At 46.0% G+C, this 22,739-nt stretch overlaps 2 protein-coding genes across 2 annotated transcripts; both read left to right on the forward strand.

Annotated features, from left to right (window-relative positions):
- The first annotated feature begins 6,886 nt into the window (after positions 1–6,886).
- Positions 6,887–7,345, forward strand: LOC117860734 (uncharacterized). Its single transcript, XM_034744108.1, has one exon. The coding sequence runs from the start codon at positions 6,887–6,889 to the stop codon at positions 7,343–7,345; it is 459 nt and encodes a 152-aa protein (XP_034599999.1).
- A 1,613-nt stretch (positions 7,346–8,958) lies between these two features.
- Positions 8,959–9,417, forward strand: LOC117860735 (uncharacterized). The gene has a single exon (XM_034744109.1). The coding sequence runs from the start codon at positions 8,959–8,961 to the stop codon at positions 9,415–9,417; it is 459 nt and encodes a 152-aa protein (XP_034600000.1).
- Positions 9,418–22,739: the final 13,322 nt, after the last annotated feature.

The following is a 22,739-nucleotide window of genomic DNA, read 5'->3' on the forward strand; positions in this document are numbered from 1 at the left end:
TTTACATTGACAAAAGTTTACAGGATTACATTTACTCACCCAACACAATTGGGGCATACAAAGTACAATAAAACTCAACAACGACTGTAAGCAGCCACCTAATGGCAGTTACAACAGAAGTGCCAGGCTTCAAGTCCATCACAAGGGATACACATGAGCCTGGTGACTACTTTACTACCACGGTGGAAGTAGGGTCAAAAGGAGGGACTCGCACGCAAGAAAGCTGTACAATAGGTAGTTGTACCCCAGCCCCTCACCCTGACAAGAACACCAGGTACTCCTTCATCATCGCTTCCTCAATAGCAGGATGAGAAGCACCAAGTACAGGATCAACAACAGAAGGAACCTTCAGTACTGGCCCCAACCGACCGCCACACCTCAAGGACGAGGGGTTGGTAAGACGCGTCCCATCGGAATAAGGGGTCATTAAATGAAAAGGCTGCCATAGAGGACGGTCTAAGTTTGAATCTGCACATCAACGGGAAAAGGACATTAATTTTTTTACAGAGCATTCAGTGCTTTTACAATTCACCCAAGGAGGGCATTAATAGCTGCAATCGCACACTGCCTAACTTGATCGGCCGAATCTAAAGTCTTCTGGTCATCGTCAGCTGATCCCGGGACTTCTGGCATGTGACGATGAAGTTTGATTGCTTCGTGGGCCAAGTTCTGCCTCTCTTGCTTCAAATCAGCGATGACGGATGGGAGGTCTTGAAGTTTCTTTTGTTCGGCGGCTATGGCCTTGGTCACCTGCTCCATCTCTTTGGCGAGCTCTGCCCTTCGCCGTTTAAGGCGGTCTATGTCACTGACGATATCTGGGCGAGAGCTTTCAAGGAAGCTGATTCTTTGGTGCACTTCTTGAGCTCGATGCTTATAGGAGTCCTCCTCTTCGCAAGCTTTTGCTAACTTGGCACGATCGGCCATGTGGCGTAGAGCCCTGAACACCAGGACCCGCATTGACTCGATGTATGCGGCGGGTGCCAGAGCCTCTTCTGCCTCTTTGGGAACTTGGCCTATGATGTCGCTGAAAAGCTGCCGAATCGGTGAGTTGTCTTCCACTAGTCGGCCGATATCATCTTGGAGGAGGGTCCGTATTCTCTCAAGCTTGGCACGAACATCATCAGGGATTGAGCTCAGTGCGATTTGACGTGAAGCAACCTCTTCATCATCAGAAAGTACAACCGCGAAAGAGAAAAGGCTGTTGTTGGGGGTATCTTGCTCCTCAGAAAGAATAAATAAGTAAATACGGATTAGCCGACGGTAATTGGAAATTGGCCGATTTGGGTGTCAAGTATCTTACCTCCTTAAAGCGGATTTCTTCTGCTTGCGCCGGTGGGAGTGCTACCCTCATCTCGAAAACTGGCACGACTGGTTCATCAGAGGAAGAGGATTCGACGATTATTGGCGTTGTGCTTGGGCCAGCTTCCTGGAAAGGATTAAGAGAAAGATCTCTATGAGTATGAGGCAAGTAATTAAGCCTGATGACAAGTAATGACTGCTATACCTCCGTGGATCGTCCGGCCGATGCCCGATAGGAGGGTACAATTGATGTGTCCAGAGGTGTCTGCATCAAAAATCGGTTAGATTTTAGTTAAGCATTAAGAAATTGGGGTTAAACAGATATTCTCTACCTCAGAGGAAGGAATCGTTGGCGCCTCGGTCTCTTCTTGGAATGTGGCCGATTGCTACGGAGATTGTGCTGGAGCGATTTGCGCGGCCTAACAGGAGGGAGAAATTAATATCTACAGGCTATTTAGAAGGATGTGGGGTATATGAAGTTACCTGAATAGCTTCTACCAACAATGATGCAGCAGCTGCTCCAGCTTCTGTAGCAGCCTGAAGATTGACTTCCTCGATAATCGGCAGGGTCGGTGCAGCCAAGGATTCAACTGAGGCCGCCGCCGGTGGATCGGCTGATTCTACATGGGCGTGCACCCGACGGTTTGTCTTCTTCAAAGAGGTTGTATTTGGCTTCTGCTTCGATCGGCCGGTGGTGATGTCTTCGACGTTGGGGCATGATAGACGATAAGCGGAAATGATGTATATGGGTAGCGATTTTCTATCGGCCTGCCACTTCGGCTGCGTGTTGGAGGAAGTTGACTTCTGGACTGTAAAGGGAAATAAAAGTTAGCAATAAGTTCATAAGATAATAGGAATGACATTGAAATCGGCTGAGAAGAGAGTAGTACCACTGGGGTCGGGTCGATGTTGTTAGGGTCCAGGTCATTACAGTATGCCGCGGGAGATACACAGAAGAGATGATGCTTTCATTCTCCCCGGCATAATTTAAATTGCTGGACAGCAAAAGGAGCTACCACCCAATTGTTCAGGTCAATGGTACTAGAGTCTGGCACTAGATTGCACAGCCGATTGTAATCAAGGCCCTTGGTGAGCTCATCCCGGAATTTTGCACGGCCGGCAAAGTAAACCTGAATCGGCAACTGACCAAGGCCGAACTGCCGTGCTGCAACTGATGGGTTGTAAAACTCATAAGTTGGGGAATCCTTCCCAGAGAAGTAGTTTGCTATTAAGATCCCTGGTTTGATCAAGGCGTCCGTAAGATCGTTGTCAAAAGAGTTGGACGTCGAGTCATAACAGAAGGGAAGCTCAAAGAGTGGCTCTGTTCTCTGGTATGGATACCAACTTGTGGTCTCTTCACTAAAGCCGTTATAGAAGCATCTGAAATACTCGGCTGTCTGGGTGGCGGTGAACTGGCAACCAGGGAAAGCTGATGCCGCTTCGCCAAAAGAGGTGCACCGTCATCGTACTGTGGGGTTTTCCTCTGACTCAATGTTGCGGAATGTCTTGGTCTCTATCTTCTGCTAGAAGACCTTGCTCATGTACAAGTTGAGCTAGAGGGTGATGAACCACTAGGATTACCAATCGGCTCTCCCTTTGACAGTTTGACACCAATCTGGTGCATCATGTGGTAGGCCGATCCTAGCAGATGCTTCCTGAGAGGGATGGCGGCTCCTCTTGACAAGGCTTCAGCCAGAGCTTATGTGTTGGAAGAAGGGCCGACTGGTCTACCGCAGAAAAGGTGCTTCTCTAGCCACATCATCAAGAAGGCTGCGTATTCTCTTTCTAAAATCGTCCCGGTCCTCATGTATTTGTTGATATAACCTTTCCACCCGCCGATTCCTTTCGTTTCCAGCCAATGGATCGGCTTGATCAGATAATTAAAGGGTGTATCGGGGGAGGAAATATCGATGCCGGTCAGCATCAGAACATCGGCTAGAGTTGGGGTCATGGGTCCGTGCCCAAAGAGAAACGCATTAAGCGCGTCAGACCAGAAGTAGGAGGCTGCTATGACCAAGGGTTCATTCTTCTCCATCTGGGACAAAGATAGATTGATGCACTGGCCAATTTTTAATTCATCCCATTGAACTCTCTTGGAGTTGGCCATTCTTTGGTACCACTCTTTCCAGCCGGGAGTTTCATTCGGCCAAGATCTAAAAGTGCCTGACCACTGGCTCAGATCCATAGGTGATTGCTTAAAAGGGATTTTATGGGTTTCTAAATTAATCAGATCAGTTGGGTCTGGGTTCCCCATAGGGCCTAGGCGGATGAGACCAGGAGCTTCGGAAAGGCAGATGGTGATTTGTTGTTTGACCGCCTAAAGAAGGTAAGAAGGGAAGAACTAAGAATAGATCTAAAAGATGCATGGGTGGTAAAAAGTAAAAGGGAAAAGTTTTGGATGTTTACCTCTGGAATGAAGCTCATCGTTGCTGATGGGGTCGCCGATGGAGCTGCCGTTGCTGATGGAGCTGCCGGCGGAGCCTCCGTTGCTGGTGGAGTTGCTGATGGTGTCGCCATTGAGGGGATGAAGCGGGATGCAGACGAAAGAAGGATCACCGGAGAATGCGATTGGAAGCCAAAAGGGCGCTGGGAGAAGATGGAAAGTGATTCGCTGGGGAGGAAGTTACTGAGCTCGTAGAGAAGAAGTGGCAGGGAACGCCAGTATTGAAAGACGGTCCGAGAGAAGGGGTAAAGGCGAGATTTTTATCGCGCCGTATACACAAATTTCGGGGGAGCGGTTGTCTCAGGCACCCAGTTCGAAAACATTGCAATCATCAGGTAGAAGACTGCGAAATAGAAGGAGATTTTTGCTGCGTTTGTTTTGGAGAAGAGGTTAAAAAAGAATTTCAAAGTAAAAGTCATGTTTTACTCCGAAACTGGGGGCATGTGTTGACGCTAGATTTTGACACATTTTGGATCGGCGTCAAGAGAGGAAAGGATTGGCCGATGCGGCGGGTTAAAAGGTTACGATTGGGAATCGGCCGATTGGTGCTACAGTTGGGAATCAGCCGATTGACGCTACAGTGTTTCGAGCGATTGGCAGACGGAGTTGGTGGAGGTCGGCCGATTGGAAGGCTGGAGCATTTGGGCCAATATGGGCTTAAGGTGGGCCAGAAAAAGCAGATAGAGAAAGATTGGTCCGTGGGAGTATGATAACCAACTCCAATACGAGTTGTGTTTGTAAATATTCATTTTCGTTTAAAATTAGAGATAGATCCTAGTCGGTTAGGAAATCAGTTGTAACAGGCTATAAATAGCCATCTTTGGAGATTTGTAAAACAACACATCAATCAATACAAACAACTTACTTTTGCATCGTACTTTACTTTCAAGTCGGCGACTTCGCCAATACATCTTTTCTTTCACGAGTTTGTACGGGTTGGCGGGGCTGCATCGACACGATCTCCGGCCGATTCTGTAAGTTCCGTTTATCGAGTAATATCTAAGATTTAACTTTAGGCGCGTCGCTGTCGTTTCGTTTAAATTTATTCACAAGTTATCGATATCTACTAGAATTATAGGCTTTATCTATTGTTCTAGTTTTATCACCAGTTATCCAGCTTGAGATTTGAACTGTCAGCTTTATTACTGTTATTCTTATTTATCATTATACAGCCGATTAGATCTATTTCATGTGTTGCATTTGTAGCGTTGTTTAGCCTACTTTGGTAGTTTCTTCATAATCGCTATGTGATTATCAGCTGTTCCATAGCCGGCCATCTCTATAGCAAATCGGTTGGTTCGCTGATACGCCTTTTGAGACAGATCGGAATTTTAGCCGATCGAAACCCCTGGAATTTAATACGTTTCTTTCCTTGTCAATCAACAGGTCAGATTGACTGGCACGCCGCACGAACTGCACTAGGGCGATCACCCGAACAAGAGTTAAGCAGATTCTTCCGGGTCGTGTGTCCGACGCTGAAGGTCATTGGCTGACTTTTAGCGCAAACACAAGCCGGTGGGCTAGGATAGATGCAAGATAAAATAGCAGCCATTAAAAGGATTCCTTACTCACCATGTATATGTCAGATTAACTAACAGATCTAATTAATGTCATGAGATGTAGATTACGGCTGACAGGGGTAGAGGGCATTAACTTTAATCTATTAATCTAGAAGCTTAGAACATGGCAGCAAAGACAACTTACCTACCACCTACAAACCGAACGGATCAGATTAATGTCATGAGACGTAGATTGTACTTGACCAAGACAGTACAACTGAGAGGGTATTAACTTCGACCTAGTAACTTACAGAACTAGTATCCGGCAGCAAGGCCTCGAATACACTGCCATCGGCTCGATGACGTCATCATATTCCTGAGAGATATGGATAAAATCCAATTGAGGCATCGGCTCTCAGCAGTAGCCTTTTGACATTAAAGATCGGAGGGCTAGCAATACGAGGGGCAAAGGTAAAGATCTATCAGACCTAGTATTAATAAAGCGATAAACGCATGCAAGGTCGAACTAGCCGATACGATCAGATAACTGGTGAACACTTAAAATGGACTAGGAAACTGAAAAAACAATCTAATCGAATCTAAGCAACTTGATAACTTTGAACACCTCCAAGACAAACAGAATACTGGATAAAGCTAAAAAAAATTCTATTTGGATCTAAGCAACTCGATGACTAGCCTTATGCTAAAATATTAGAATATTGGACAAAGTCTAGAAAGTTCTAATACAAACGACGTAACGACTGGGTGACGGTACTTACAACCTCGCTTGAAATTGAAGCAGATGTAGCACTGTGCCTTAGAAGAAACTTCATCAAAAAATTGCATTACTCCTACTCCTGAGGTTGTCGTGAAGCTGAAAAGATAAATTGTATTGATATGATCGAGAGAGATAGATTTGTACAATTGCCACGGTACATATTTACATCATGGACTAATGGCTTCTAGTTGAACCGTACAGAAACTTACTTAATAATAAATATCTAAACAAATTATACGGATACATAGACTCTAATTTCCTCTCTTAAATTCTTTTCTTAACGAGTCACGTTCCATGAAAATTCCCGGCTGATGCCAACTTCCTTATCCGATACGCACTGCAACACCATCGACTCCATCTTCCAAAAACCATACACAGTCCTCATATGGCACAATTACTCCCCACACATGCGCATGTATCGAGAACAATCAGCCGCACTAATAATCAATTAAAATAAATGCATGCACACCCGGCCAAATAATTCTTTCTTTCTCTTTCTCCATTATGTCATATCCACAAAATCGGGACTCAATAATTCAAGTTAAAATAGAGTAGCATTGCAAAACAAACGGAAAATCAGGCAGCATTATGGACGTTGCAATAGGAACTTTATTGACTACAAATAGAAGGAATTAAAATGTAGCATAATTCCTTTACATTCTGGACGTTTTGATGGAATGCCATTGCCACAAAAATAAATGCAATTGAATTCTGATTAATTGTGACTTGCATGGATGCCTGGTAATTGGTCTATATAACACTGACGCACACAAAGCCACAGGAACCAGATTAACACTCGATTATCCCATCAGGCTGAGCTTGATCATATACTTGTGCAAGAAACAAACCCATTCACAGGCAGTAACAATGTCCAGTCACTTTCTCCTTATTGTCCTCGTGGCTTCCATCCTTCATGTGGCATATGCTACAGCAGCAACAACTTCGGCGAACTTGACAGCAGATGCGGCCGCGACGGCGTACGACATTCTAGAGAAGAACAACTTACCGCGTGGCCTTCTCCCAAAGGGCGTGCAGTCATACAATCTCAGCCCAGACGGTAAATTTGAGGTAACCCTTCCTGGCGAGTGCGACTTCCCCGTCACCTTCGGTGGCCAAGATTTCAAGTTTCGTTTTGCAAGCACAGTCGGCGGCGTTATCCAAGCTGGATCCATCCATGAGGTGTATGGCGTGAGGGTGCAGATCAAGTTTGGGTGGCTTGGGTTAAGACAAGTCGATCGTGCTGGTGACCAGCTGACGCTCCAGGTGCAGCAGTTCACGCAAACATTTCCAACCAGCACCTTTGCCGTGAGCCCATCCTGCAGCTAAGGGCTACGATCGATCTAGTGCAGGAACGTACGGCAGACAGGAGTCATGCGTAAACTGCGGTGACTTGTCGTTTCGGGCATGTCTTGACTGCATTTCATTATTGCTCCTTAATTTTTGATGCCCTAGTATAAACATATTGCCTGTTCCTGAAGTGTTGTAATTTGATTGATTTTGTAATAAAAGCTGAATTTTATGTCTTGGACTGTGTACCAAAACTACATGTAAAAGATCAATTGCCTCTTGATTACATGCGTGTGCTACTTCAATGGACATATATTTTTCTTAATTACGACATCGTCTCATTTTAGTATGACATTCCTCCAGCAAAAGAACAAAACTAGCTGTTAGCTAGAAATATCATTTGAATTTGACGGAGCTAGTAGAATGGAAGACAACATAATAACACAATATATATCGAGAACACTCAGCCGCACTAATCAATTAAAATAATTGCATGCATACCCGGCGAAATAATTCTTTCTTTCTCTTCAAGTCTGAGCATATATAAGTTCTTGTAACTTGTTCACGTCACGGTGCTAAGATAAAATTTTCGTAACTGATGGAAACAGCTTATCATCGTTGCATGTGACTCCTGCAGATGCACACTAGCAGCCAACCGGTTACTCCAAATCTCATGAAATTTTATTTGTCAAAATCCATTGTCAACAATGGTTCGGATATTGAACATCTGAATTAAAATACAAACTATCCATTCGAGTGTCTGAAATCTTCAATCGAACGAACGAATGGATAATATCCATACTACTTTCATCCCTAGTGGAAAGATATATTAAAATGGGGGAATAATAAGGACATATGTATGGGTGCTTTAGATGTTTCAAGAATACGCAAGTTACTGATGCTGTTTCCGAACACTGCCAGAATCAAGCACTATTTCCTGAATTCTCCAATTTTTCTTTGTTTATCGCCTTGCCACAAAAATCGAGCACAGATATTCCAACTTTTGCAGCACACCAAGGGGGCATCAGAAACTTGTGCCGCAAATTTTTCTTTATAAAAAACGTATTTTTGCAAGTATATGCTTACTTTCATGCAATGGAATCCAAGCTTGTATAATACAAAATGTAACTAATTAAACATAATATTATTTCCAAGAAGCCAAGAACGTGTAGCTGTAACTTGAAAATTAATATTTAATTTGAAATCGCAAATTCCAGAACCATATCTTGAGAATTTCATGGTTACTAATGTTGAAAATGTCAAATAGACTTGTACATGAAAAATCCATTATGTCATATCCACAAAATCGGGACTCAATAATTCAAGTTAAAATAGAGTAGCATTGCAAAACAAACGGAAAATCAGGCAGCATTATGGACGTTGCAATAGGAACTTTATTGACAACAAATAGAAGGAATTAAAATGTAGCATAATTCCTTTACATCGTGGACGTTTTGATGGAATGCCATTGCCACAAAAATAAATGCAATTGAATTCTGATTAATTGTGACTTGCATGGATGCCTGGTAATTGGTCTATATAACACTGACGCACACAAAGCCACAGGAACCAGATTAACACTCGATTATCCCATCAGGCTGAGCTTGATCATATACTTGTGCAAGAAACAAACCCATTCACAGGCAGTAACAATGTCCAGTCACTTTCTCCTTATTGTCCTCGTGGCTTCCATCCTTCATGTGGCATATGCTACAGCAGCAACAACTTCGGCGAACTTGACAGCAGATGCGGCCGCGACGGCGTACGACATTCTAGAGAAGAACAACTTACCGCGTGGCCTTCTCCCAAAGGGCGTGCAGTCATACAATCTCAGCCCAGATGGTAAATTTGAGGTAACCCTTCCTGGCGAGTGCGACTTCCCCGTCACCTTCGGTGGCCAAGATTTCAAGTTTCGTTTTGCAAGCACAGTCGGCGGCGTCATCCAAGCTGGATCCATCCATGAGGTGTATGGCGTGAGGGTGCAGATCAAGTTTGGGTGGCTTGGGTTAAGACAAGTCGATCGTGCTGGTGACCAGCTGACGCTCCAGGTGCAGCAGTTCACGCAAACATTTCCAACCAGCACCTTTGCCGTGAGCCCATCCTGCAGCTAAGGGCTACGATCGATCTAGTGCAGGAACGTACGGCAGACAGGAGTCATGCGTAAACTGCGGTGACTTGTCGTTTCGGGCATGTCTTGACTGCATTTCATTATTGCTCCTTATTTTTTGATTCCCTAGTATAAACATATTGCCTGTTCCTGAAGTGCTGTCATTTGATTGATTTTGTAATAAAAGCTGAATTTTATGTCTTGGACTGTGCACCAAAACTACATGTAAAAGATCAATTGCATCTTGATTACATGCGTGTGCTACTTCAATGGATATATATTTTTCTTAATTACAACATCGTCTCATTTTAGGATGATATTTCCTCCAGCAAAAGAACAAAACTAGCTGTTAGCTAGAAATATCATTTGTATTTGACGGAGCTAGTAGAATGGAAGACAAGATAATAACTTGAAATGTCATTTGAGCTTGCATGATCTTTAAAAAAGGATAACCAATGCACTACAGGCAAACCGGGCAATCAAAGGATGCACATGCACCTATCCAGCACTGCAATCCCTTTGGCAATTCTCCTAGCAGCTTTTGGGTCGGAGTCATCATCTACCTTTATAAGAGACTAGACCACCGATGGTGGTCGATGGTGGGTGTTGTGGATGGAGCATGTCCCTGTTGTGGAGGTGGTAATGGCGTAGTGCACTTCACGTCGTTCCGTCAGTGATGTGTGGTGAGCTAAGGGACTATGAAAAAATAAAACAGTGGTCAGGTCACAAAACGTGAAAAAATAAAACAGTGGTAGCGCGGTGGAGATATGTTAGGGCAGGTACTGGAGGTGACCGGGGTGGTGTAACGTCCGCAAGGTCTGATAGAACCACTACCGGAAACAATTAGAGTGTTTTTTTTTCCGCTGAGTGTATTCCCTCGGCCCTCGGGCACTCGGCAAAGAACTTTTTGCCGAGTGCTTCACGAAAAACACTCGGCAAAATACAATAGTAGAGAATTGGCCTTTAGTCCCGGTTGGTAGGGTGCATATCTCTCGGATATCCATCCGGGATAAACCAACCGGGACAAAAGGGGGCGGTCTTTAGTCCCGGGTCCTTTAACCGGGAGTAAAGGACCCCCTTTAGTCCCGGTTGGATTTCCCAACCGGGACTAAAGGGGTCCCCTTTAGTCCCGGCTTTAGTCCCGGTTGGATTTCCCAACCGGGACTAAAGGGGTCCCCTTTAGTCCCGGCTCGATTCCAACCGGGACTAAATGGCGCTTGCATGGCACTGCCGTGACGCCTGAATTTTTCATGCATGCATCACGTATACGTATAGTAGTACCGCGGCCCTTTTAATTTGTTAACCTTGTAGTTGAGATTTTTTTAGAACGAAATCAACTAGTATTTAAACGAATGGGATTTGTAATTATACAATTACTATATATATACACAATCCTTATATACAATTCATATACACAATTCAACTAGCTTAGTACAAATCGATCATAATTAGCGCGTATTATATATACAAATAAATCAAAGTATCTTCCTACGATCTTCCCGTCGTGGTGTTGCTGATCGGAGTGTCTAATTGTCGTCCATCGTAATAAAATTCTCCTCTTGGATTTACCACCTCGTCCATTATGAATCCAATGAGACCTTTACATATTGCCGCTACTCTTTCTTCCTTCAAGAGTCCTTGTTGAATATTTAACATCTATAATTTGGAAATTTGTGAATGTTACATGAACAAATACATATAAGGAGCTAGAAAATAATTAACTAGTAATATATTTATTTTACGTACTTTAAAGTTGTGCGGCGTCATCTTCGGTCCCTTGGGTCCCAAAAAACTGTGCATGTGCTCACAGATGTAGTAGCCACATAGATTACTCCCGGGTTCCTGTCTTAAGCACTTCAGTGCGGAAAAAAATAAGTTATGAAATATTCGTGTTATACAATGTAATAAATGTGCAGACTGCATACGTACCGGGAAGTCTGTGTTCCATGTAAGATTTTCTTTGAATGGACCTTTGTGTGTCCTTATGAATTGTTTCCATGCGCTGCGGATTAGAATAATGAATGACATAGTGTAACAGGGATAAAATTTAGGAAATAAATTTTTGCATAGAGATAAAGGTCCAGAATTATTACAAGCCTAGCATGTCTTGCAATTCTTGGTAGTCCACCGGATCTTTCCTTAACGAATCAAAGACAGTGACGTGGCTTCTTTCAGGCTCAATTATAATAAGGATCCAGTGGAAGCTGCGTGCGTAAAATGTTCATGCATATTAGAGCTAACTAACATGTAGAGATAAGGAAAAAGACATCGAAAGTAGACGGTATACACACACTTACTTGAAGTTGTATGGAAGTAGTATGAAATCCTTGAATGTTTGTTTGTGTAGGAAATTGTATATTTCCGCAAAGGTTTTTTCCGGCGCTAATTGTATCTGTTGTTGGTTAACTACAGATGGATCCATGAAGCCTACATGTAGGTACGCCTCTCGGCGGCATGTCTGAATTAGCATCCTACATGAAATGGAAGATGAAGTTAGTACGGTGACGCACGCCAAAATTTACATGTAGAGATAATAAACGGACACTTACAGAATCCAAGCGCTGATCAGAGAGACGTCCAGGGCATCATGATGGTACACTTCGTATATATCCTTGAAGTCTAGCCACAGCACTTTCTCCCCTTCACCGTGAAAATCTATCGGTTTTACCTTCATGCCGATCATCTCCCTCGAGTTGGCGGATGCCATCATGTACCATTGATGGAATTCGTACATCTTTGTTGATAGCTTCCGTACCATTGAAGGCTTTACTAGAGGTTTGCCTAGCTCATAAGTCTACTTCGGCTCAGGGGGCGGTGCAGTTGGCGTCTCGACTTGCCCTATGCATTCATCAAGTCCCAGACCTGTTTCTTCCATGAACTTCAATATATTTGCTTGTTGATCCAAGGGCATTGCTTTTACCCATTGAGCATCTTTTTTTGATAAATGGCTGAGATCGGGGACTGGACCGCTGGAGGATGATTTTCCTTTCCTTTTATCCTTTTCATTAGCCTTTACTAGAGCCCGTTCATAGTTTGATAAGAGTGGTATCCTTTTCTTGGCTCCTTCCTCCATCCTGATAAAAAAGTTTAAATCTCGCCGACTTACTGGCGGTGGCTCCATCTCCCTTGCCTTTTTTAATTCGGCTTGTTTCTTGAACCACTCACTGGCCTCTCGTTGGATTTCTGCCCACTGTTCTTCATGAGACATTGCCTCAAAGCGTTCCTTACGAGCCACTTCAGGGTCGACCTTTGTTTTCTTCTTTCTCTGTCTTTGCTTGGGAGGCGGTGCTCGTGACTTCTTTAGTGGTGCTGCAGGTTCCTTCGAGGGGGCCGCTCTTGGTGCCGGCGACGGTGATCGGGGAGGGGTGTTGTTATTGTCGTCGTCGCTCCCAGCACCAGGATGTGGTGGAGATGGAGACCTTGATATAGATGGAAGAGACGGTCCTGGAGCAGGAGATGCCGGTCTCGAGGTATGAGGAGAAGGTCGCTGCTGGGGATCTACGGGGAGCGGTCTTGAGGTCTGAGGAGATGGCTCCGTGCGGGGAATAATGATGTAGCGTTTCTTCCATAGAATGATCCCATGAAGCACATCTGCCAATGTCTTTTCCCCGTCGCCTCCCGGGAAGTCGAGCTCTAGACCTTCATACTGGGGATCAACTATTTGCTCGACGCAGACACTGGCGTAGCCTGTTGGAATGTCCATGCCATGACTGCTCTGCCCTGCCAGGGTTGGTAACGCACTCCCGTACGCTACCTGTACATATAGTAGAAGTAAACAAGTTGAACTCCGATCTCGAGGCCTGGATCAATTGACAAGATTGCATAAATATTATGTATAAGTATACCTTAATAGTGAGGTTGCCGACCGGTGCATGCAGCTCACATGAGGTCCGTTGCGTGATGGCATCCACGGGGAACCGTTGCTCCTCCACGGGTAACCTGGGCGTCTGCGCATCGGGGATCCCTGTAGAAGCACAACTGCTCCCGAGGTGTTGAGAAGGGCTGGCGGTGTTAGGATTCGGCATTGCTCCAGATTGGGCCAACTCCGCAACTGCGTCGGCCACCCGCCGATTGATTTCATCCATCATTCTTTGTTCTAGCATCTGCCGCCAGCTCTCCTCGATCTGTTCCTTTCTTCGCTTCCGGCTTCTGTAAGAGGCGCTGTCGCCTCGGAAAGCGAACTTCCACGGAACCACCCCGAACCCCCGGCAACGTCCTGGGTGCTCTGGATTACCGAGGGCCAATGTGAGCTCATCATTTTCTCGGTCCACCCTCCACCTCCCAGCCTTGGAATCTTTAATGTTCTTCATGAGATGTTCGGCCTTCTCACGTATTGTGTCATTGAAAATCAGCGTCCCATCCTCTTGGCTTAGGGAGCCTCCATGAGCGTAGTACCAGTTCTTTGATCGTTCGGGCCATTCAATAGTTGCAGGTACGATTCCCCGTTCGATCAGATCTTGTTCCATCTTCCTCCACTTGGGAATTGCTGAGCCATACCCACCTCGCCCCAAATGATGGTGGTAGCCCTTCTGACTAGCATTTGCTGTGTTGGTCGTGATCTTTTTCACACCTTCTTCACTCCTCTTGTATTCAACAAATGCATCCCAGTGGTCCCTCAACTTTGGCCACGCGTTGAAGTCTGGAGTTTTGCCCTTCTTGATGTAGTGGGTGTCCAGCATCTTCTTGAATGTCTGGAATTGAGTAGCCATCTTCTTAAGCGTCCACGCTTTGACATCCTTCTCGCTATATCCTTCGGGGAATGTGAAATGTCTCTTCACGTCTTCCCACAACATATTCTTTTCTGTCTCTGGAAGGGCGTACGGATTATCGCTTCTGCCCTTCCATTCTCTGATGCTGATAGGCACGTTGTCCCGGACGATTGCCCCGATTTGACTCACGTACTTCTTTGCTACTTTCTCGGGAGCAACCGGCCTGCCCTCTTCTGTAACTTCGGTCATGACAAGCCTCCCTTCCATCACCTTTGTACGACCTCGGGTCTTCTGCCCTTGTGTCGATCCGGAGGGCTAACAGTTCAAGATTCGTTAATTAGTACGTAGTAGTAGCGGTGGCGTGAAACAATACAAGAATGGTTGTATATACCTCGCCGGAACCTTCCGCCACGGCAAGTTGTTGCTGCGGCTGTTGCTCTTCATTCCCATCGGCGGACATGTTGAGGAACATGTCCGCCTGGGTGCCCTCTTCATCCGTGTATGATAGTGGAACGTTGTCGCCACTACCATCACCAGCGATTATCTGCTCCATGATATACCTTGCGGTCTCATCGTCTGCCATTTCAACTATTGATGGAAACATACATGGAATCATACATGACAGTCATAGAAATCGTCTTAATACAAATTTGTACAAAGTCCTACAAAGTCCGGAATCATACATGTATATAATGAAATCATAAAATAACATGAATCGTACAAAGTCCGGAATATTTATACAAATTTCTATGAATTTTGAAGAATTTCTACAAATTTCTATGAATTTCTACGAATTTCTATGAATTTCTACAAATTTCTACGAATTTCTACAAATTTCTACGAATTTCTATGAATTTCTACAAATTTCTACAAATTTCTACGAATTTTGACGAATTTCTACGAATTTGTATGAATTTCTACGAATTTCTACGAATTTCTACGAATTTCTACAAATTTGTACGAATTTCTATGAATTTCTACAAATTTCTACGAATTTCTACGAATTTTGACGAATTTCTACGAATTTGTAACAATATCCACGTGCGGTGCCTAGGTTGTGACGGCGGCGATCAGGACGGCGGAGGCGGGACGGCGGCGGTCAGGGCGGCGGTACGGCGGAGGCGGGGACGGTTCACCAGAACCACGGGCGGTGCCTACTAGGTCGTGATGGGCGGCGGGACGGCGGCGATCACGGCGGCTACTCGGCGGCGATCACGGCGGCTACAAGGCGGCGATCACGGCGGCTACTCGGCAGGACGGCGGCAATCACGGCGGCTACTCGACGATCTCTGTATCAACTCTAACTTAACAAACTAACTAGAAATCTAACTTAACAAACTAACTAGAAATCTAAAAATCTAACTTAACAAAATTAGAAATCTAAAAATCTAACTTAACAAAATTACAAATCTATCTAAAAATAAAACTTAATTTTCTAATTAACTTAAAAAGAAAACCCTCCCGGCGCTGCCGGCCGGCGCGGCAGCGGACCTCTCACGCGCGGGGCGGCGGCCGGGGCGGCGGGACGGCGGCGGCCGGGGCGGCGACGAGGACGAAGACGACGACGGCGGGACGACGGCGGCCGAGGCGAAGACGACGACGGCGGCGTAGGCGGGACGGCGACGAGACGGCGACGAGGGGCGACGAGGATGGAGCCGGCGACGAGGATGTGGAGCCGGTGGCCGGAGGCGACGAGGTGGCCGGGGGCCGGGCGCGTCGACGGACGAGGAGGGGATCGAGGCGGGCCGGTCGGGGGACGACGACGGCGCAATGGGGGACGTCGACGGCGCAATGGGGGACGACGACGGCGGCGGCCGGTGAGGGAGGCGGACGGGCGGCGACGGCGGAGAACACGCGGGACTTGCGAAATTTTGGCTAAGTGTGTAACTGGCGGGGGGTAGAAGGGAGTACAGTGCCTTTTAACCCCCCCCCTTTTATCCCGGTTCGTAATGGGACCCGGGACAAAAGAGCCTTTTGTCCCGGGTCCCGTCACCAACCGGGATAAAAGGGGGGGCCTTTTATCCCGGTTGGTGACGGGACCCGGGATAAAAGGGTGCCCCGCCAGGTGGGGCTTGGAGCGCACCCTTTTATCCCGGGTCCCGTCACCAACCGGGATAAAAGGCCCCCCCTTTTATCCCGGTTGGTGACGGGACCCGGGACAAAAGGGTGCCCCCGCCAGGTGGGGCTGGGAGCGTACCCTTTTATCCCGGGTCCCGTCACCAACCGGGATAAAAGGGGGGGCCTTTTATCCCGGTTGCAGTTGGCAACCGGGATAAAAGGGGGGCCTTTTGTCCCGGTTGCTGTTAGCACCCGAGACAAAAGGTCTTTTTTCCTATTTTTCTTCTCCCGCCTGTTTTTTTAAAATGAATTTTATTTTACCTTTTCACTGCATTTCAGGATGAAAAACAAAACCTTCACAGATTTTGTACATGCAAAAATATATTTAATTAACGAGTAAATTGACAATAAGTATGAAGTAATCATTAATTCTATACCAACTCATTTAACCTGTAAAATATTTATTTTACTGCATTGCTGTGATCAAGAAATTATTCAATTAAATTATTTGAATGCGCAGAAAAATCCATGTTAGTATGTGGTTAACAATGTTCATGTTTATCTAAAAAATCTTCACCTAACAAATTTAATAACACATGAAATCATACATAGGGTAAATTACAAATTGTATCAATTAATACACAAAGGTCATGTACATTTAACGCATTACAATACAACGTTGTAAAATTTCTTCTTCACGAAAGTTCCTTGATCATGATCGCGGCGTAAGTACGGAGCCTCTTCTTTGGATAGCAGGATGCTTGGATCAACTTCAACGGCGAATGGAGGCATGCCATCAAACTGATCATAATCATCTGATTGGTCTGTTTTATCCTCGACTCCCACGATTTTTCTTTTACCTGGAAGAACTATGTGGCACTTTGGCTCCCATGTCTCTTCTGGATTTCTCTTGGGTTTGCTGCACATGTCCTTCACATAGAACACCTGATGCACATCATTGGCAAGTACGAATGGGTCATCACTGTATCCAGTCTTGCTCAGATCTACTATTGTCATTCCGTACTGATCTTTGGTGACGGCAGTTAGCTTCACCCAATTGCAAAGAAATAGAGGGATGTACAGCGGTCCGTATTCGAGTTCCCATATCTCCTGTATGAAACCATAATACGACTCCTTGCTATTATTTATGTCCATGGCATCTATGCGGACACCACTATTCTGGTTCGTGCTTTTCTGGTCCTGGGCTCTCGTGTAAAATGTGTAACCATTTATCTCATAGCCTTGGAATTTGACGATTGTGGTAGCAGGTCCCCTGGCTAACCAGGCAAGCTGTGGGTGAATCTCAGAGTTACCCATAAGTTGTTGGCGCAACCAGGAGGGAAAAGTTTCCATGTGATGACGGGTAAGCCAAGCATCGGATTTGGTCGGGTTTTTGGAAGCTACCATCTGCCTGTGCTGCTCGATATACGGAGACACAAAGGATGACTGTTGTAGAACAGTGTAGTGTGCCTTGTCGAACAAATCAGTATCATTGCTCAAACTTGATTTTCTTCCAAGGGTGCCCATTCCTCGGAGCCTCCCCTCGTGGCGTGAAGTTGGAACCCCAATCGAGTCAATTGAATCAATAAAATCAACACAAAACTCGATCACCTCCTCTATTCCATATCCCTTGGCGATGCTTCCTTCTGGACGGGCACGATTAAGAACATAGTTTTTTATGACTGCCATGAACCTCTCGAAAGGTCACATATTGTGCAGGTATACAGGTCCGAGAATACCAATCTCTTTTACTAGGTGAGCCAGTAAGTGCGTCATAATATTGAAGAAGGATGGTGGAAATAACAACTCAAAACTGACAAGACATTGCACCACATCGTTCTGTAGCTTTGATAGCTTGGATGGATCGATTGCCTTCTGCGAAATCGCATTGAGAAACGCGCATAGCTTTACGAGCGGCAACCGGACATTTTCTGGTAGAACACCTCTCAGTGCAACCGGAAGCAACTGGGTCATCAACATGTGGCAGTCATGAGCCTTGAGATTTGTAACTTCTTTTGTTTCATATTTATTATTCCCTTTATATTCGAGGAGTACCCAGATGCGACCTTCATACTATTCAAGCATTCAAACATGTTATCCTTCTCTTCCTTGCTGAGAGTGTAACTGGCAGGACGTAAGTAGTGCTGTCCATTATCTCTCTTTTTCGGATGTAGGTCATCTCGTTGCCCCATGGCTTTCAGGTCCTGTCGTGCTTCCAATGTATCTTTTGAGGTTCCATAAACACCCATGAAGCCTAGCACGTTCACGCAAAGATTCTTCGTCAGGTGCATCACGTCTATTGCGTTGCGAACCTCTAGGATTTCCCAATAAGGTAGCTCCCAAAATATGGACTTTTTCTTCCACATGGGTGCATGTCCGTTATCGTCGTTCGGAACAGGTTGGCTACCAAGTCCCTTTCCGAAGACTACATATACATCCTTCATCATCTCGAACACACGCTTTCCATTACGGTGTGCAGGTTTTTTACGATGGTCTGGCGTCCCTTTGAAATGCATCCCGCTCTTTCTCAACTGGTGGTGAGCAGGGAGAAATCGACGATGACCCATATAGACGACCTTCTTATAGTGCTTCAAGTACATGCTGTCTGTGTCGTCTAAACAGTGGGTGCATGCCCGATATCCCTTATTTGTCTGTCCTGAAAGGTTACTCAATGCAGGCCAATCGTTGATGGTTACGAACAACAGTGCTCGTAGATTAAAGATCTCTTGTCTATCCTCATCCCACACACGTACACCTTCTTCCTTCCAGAGCTGTAAAAGGTCATCAACCAACGGCCTTAGGTACACGTCAATGTAGTTGCCGGGTTGTTTTGGGCCTTGGATAAGCGCCGGCATCATAATGAACTTCCGCTTCATGCACAGCCAAGGAGAAAGGTTGAACATACAAAGGGTCACAGGCCAAGTACTATGACCACTACTCAACTCACCGAATGGATTGAATCCATGAGTGCTTAAACCAAACCTTATGTTCCTTGCTTCACTTTCAAAGTCTGGGAATGTTCTATCAATTGATCTCCACTGTGCCCCATCTGTGGGGTGTCTCAGCATCTCATCTTCCTTACGGTCTTCTTTGTGCCATCGCATCAACTTAGCATTCGCCTTGTTCCTGAACAAGCGCTTCAAGCGTGGTATTATAGGGAAATACCACATCACCTTCGCGGGAACTCTCTTCTTGGGAGACTGTCCCTCGACATCACCAGGATCATCTCGCCTGATCTTATACCGCAGGGCTTCGCAGACGGGACAAGCATCCAATTTCTCGTATTCATCACCACGATAGAGGATACAGTCATTAGGGCATGCGTGTATCTTCTGAACATCCAATCCGAGAGGGCAAATAATCTGTTTAGCTTCATATGTTGTGGACGGTAATTCATTATTCTCGGGAAGAATCTTCTTGACAATGTTCAACATCCCCTGAAATGCCTTATCGGACACACCATTTTTTGCCTTCCATTGCACAAATTCTAGTGTCGTACCTAGTTTTTTATGGCCCTGCTGGCAACCTGGGTACAACATTTTTTGGTGATCATCTATCATGCGCTGCAACTTTGCTGCTTCCTTCTCAGTTTCGCAATCTCTGTATGCATCTCGTATCACCTGACCAAGGTCATCAGTAGGGTCATTTTCTGCAAACTCATCTTCATCAGCCTCGCCCATTGTAGTACCTGCAAAAGCTTGGCCTGCAACCCAGTCCGGAATGGTGTCATCTTCCTCCTCCTCCTCGCCATCTTCCATTACAACCCCTAGTTCACCGTGCTTGGTCCAAACCAAATAGTTAGGCATGAAACCGTATTTAAACAAGTGGCTGTGAATAGTCCCACAGGAATCCTTTGAATACTCCTTCCTATTATTGCATTGGAAGCATGGACAACATACGAACCCATTCTCTGGCTTGTTCGCTTTTGCCACTTCGAGAAAATAATGCAAGCCATCAATAAACGCCTTGCTCCGCCTGTCTGCAGTATACATCCATTGCCAGTCCATCTGCATCGTATTACGCATGAAAATGGATTACACTTGACAATGGATTACGCGTGAAAATCGATTAAAGATCCAAACAACATGGTACAATACAACAACATGAAGATCCAAATACACATATTTAAATTAAAGTCCCAAACAACATGATACAATACAACAAGCCATCCACTAGTTATTATCACGGAGGACTTCTTCATGACGTTGCTGCAAATAACGAAGCATTGCTTTTTCCAGCGCGCTCTTTTTCTTCGGCTTATGCTGAGGGCCAACTATGATTGGAACCTTGCCATAATAGGAACCACGATTGCCCCCACCATCGCCACTTCCTTCAGTAGCAGAAGCCATCTATGTACAAAAATTATTATCTTAACACTGCATAAGTTGTTCAACTTGAAGACCGTGATCATCTCGCGAGGATGTCCTCAACTGGGCGGCACCGCACTTCGTCATTAAAGAGGTTAGATGCTACGGAAAAGGGGACACGGTCACGATGTCCGTATCCACTCTTTCTCGTAGAATCGAACCTCCTTCTTGACATACGTTGCTGCTCGGCGGAGAACATCCTCGGCGAGATGAACACGGTATGCAAGTTCAACAAGTAGCAGAAGTCATCTATGTACAAAAATTCTTTCCTTACCACTACAGAAGTTGTTGAACTTGAAGACCGTGTTCATTTCGCGAGGATGTCCTCAGCTGGGCGGCACCGCACTTCGTCATGAAAGAGGTTAGATGCTACGGAAAAGGGGACACGGTCACGATGTCCGTATCCACTCTTTCTCGTAGAATCGAACCTCCTTCTTGACATACGTTGCTACTCGGCGGAGAACATCATCGCAGAAATGAACACGGTATGCAAGTTCAACAAGTATATGGATTTAAAAAACCATATTGAATTTGATAAGATAAACCGTCTAGACAAGGTAGCATCATTTTTAAACCACTGAAATAATGCATACTATATATGACACATCAATCTCCCTCACATTCTAGCTCAAAATACCTCTCCATTTTTCTACTTCATCATCACATTGTAGCAAATAATCTTTCCATCTCCAAAGCATAAATCAAAGCATAACATGAGGATGAAGTAGCAAACCTTCGCAGCACTTGTGTTGGCTGAGTCAAATTCCCACGAAAATGAGGGAAAAAACTTCGGGCAGCACCTCCCTTGCTTTGGCACCACCGGAGAGTAGGTGAAGCTCAGCTCTCTGTCAATGTGCTGGACTGGCTCGGGCTGGAGGAAGAAGAAAGTCTCTGTCTCGGGATATAGTGGGGGATGAGTTTTTATCCCGGTTAAAAACTCCAACCGAGACAAAAGGAAACACCTTTTGTCCCGGTTGGAAGTTTAGTCCCGGTTGGATCCTCCAACCGGGATAAAAGGGTCCCGCCACCGACGCCCCCCAGCTAGCTGTTGCAACCAGGACTAAAGGGGGGCCTTTAGTCCCGGTTGCAATTACCAACCGGGAGTAATGCTCCCCTCCAATTTTCCCCACCCCGGCGCACCCCCTTTTGTCCCGGGCCAACTTTAAACCGGGACAAAAGGGGTCGGATCGAAAGCCAATTCTCTACTAGTGATAATTACACTAAGCAAACAAAGGTTGTACCGATTGTTTTTTTTTTTTTTTTTGCACTCAGCAAATAAAGGCTTTGCCAAGTGTTTTTTTTCACTGGACAACAAAAAAAATTTCTGAAAAAGAATGAGAAGAAAAAAATTGAAAAAATATTTTGCCAAGTGCCTCGATCCGGGACACTCGACAAACAAAAAAATATCTGCTTAGACCGAGCTCCCCACCCCTTATCCCTTCCTCCACACCCGACCCCAGGCCCCTCCACGGCACGCCCCCTCCTCTAGCGTCCTCTCCCCTTCCTCCGCACGCACCCGCCCCCAGCGCCCCATCCTCTTCCTCCGCACGCCCAGCGCCCCCTCCCCTTGCCGGCCGGCACCCCTCCCCCTCTTCTCCCTCTCTCTTCGCCGGTGGCAACCGTCCCCTCCTCTCCCTCTTTTCCCTGGATCCGACGCCCCCTCGCCGAATCTAGCGCCGCCTCCCCAGATCTAGCGGTGGGAGGCAGCTCGGGCGTGGCCGGTGGTGGCGTGGCGTGGTGGTGGCCGGTGGTGGTGGTGTAGTGGTGGCTAGTGGTGGCCGGTAGTGGTGGTGTGGTGGTGGCCGGTGGTGTGGTGGTAGGCGGCTGTGGCGTGGTGGTGGCCGGTGGTGGTGGTGTGGTGGTGGCTAGTGGTGGCCGGTGGTGGTGGTGACTGGTGGCGGCGGCCGTGAAGCCGGGGAGTGGAGGCGAGATGGAGGGCATGATGCCGGGGAGCGGAGGCTGGTGGCCACGACGCAGGGGAAGGACGGCGGCCGACGGAGACCGGCTGGTGCTGGATTGTTTTTTTTTTTTTGAAAAAAATGTTTGCTGAGTGCTTTTTGGGCACTCGGTAAAAGTCTTTGCCGAGTGTCCAACAAAAAACACTCGACAAATCTATTTGCCGTTAAATATTTCCCTGAGTTTCGTTGCGGAGCAGCAAACACGTTGCCAAGTGTTTTTTGGCCTGGCACTCG

This window comes from Setaria viridis, chromosome 6 (genome assembly GCF_005286985.2).
Source record: "Setaria viridis chromosome 6, Setaria_viridis_v4.0, whole genome shotgun sequence".
Taxonomy (NCBI): Eukaryota; Viridiplantae; Streptophyta; class Magnoliopsida; order Poales; family Poaceae; genus Setaria; species Setaria viridis.

What these genes read in the sequence shown, in the direction of transcription:
- LOC117860734 (XM_034744108.1), top strand. Translation starts at nt 6,887, where the DNA reads ATGTCCAGTCACTTTCTCCTTATTGTCCTCGTGGCTTCCATCCTTCAT.
- LOC117860735 (XM_034744109.1), top strand. Translation starts at nt 8,959, where the DNA reads ATGTCCAGTCACTTTCTCCTTATTGTCCTCGTGGCTTCCATCCTTCAT.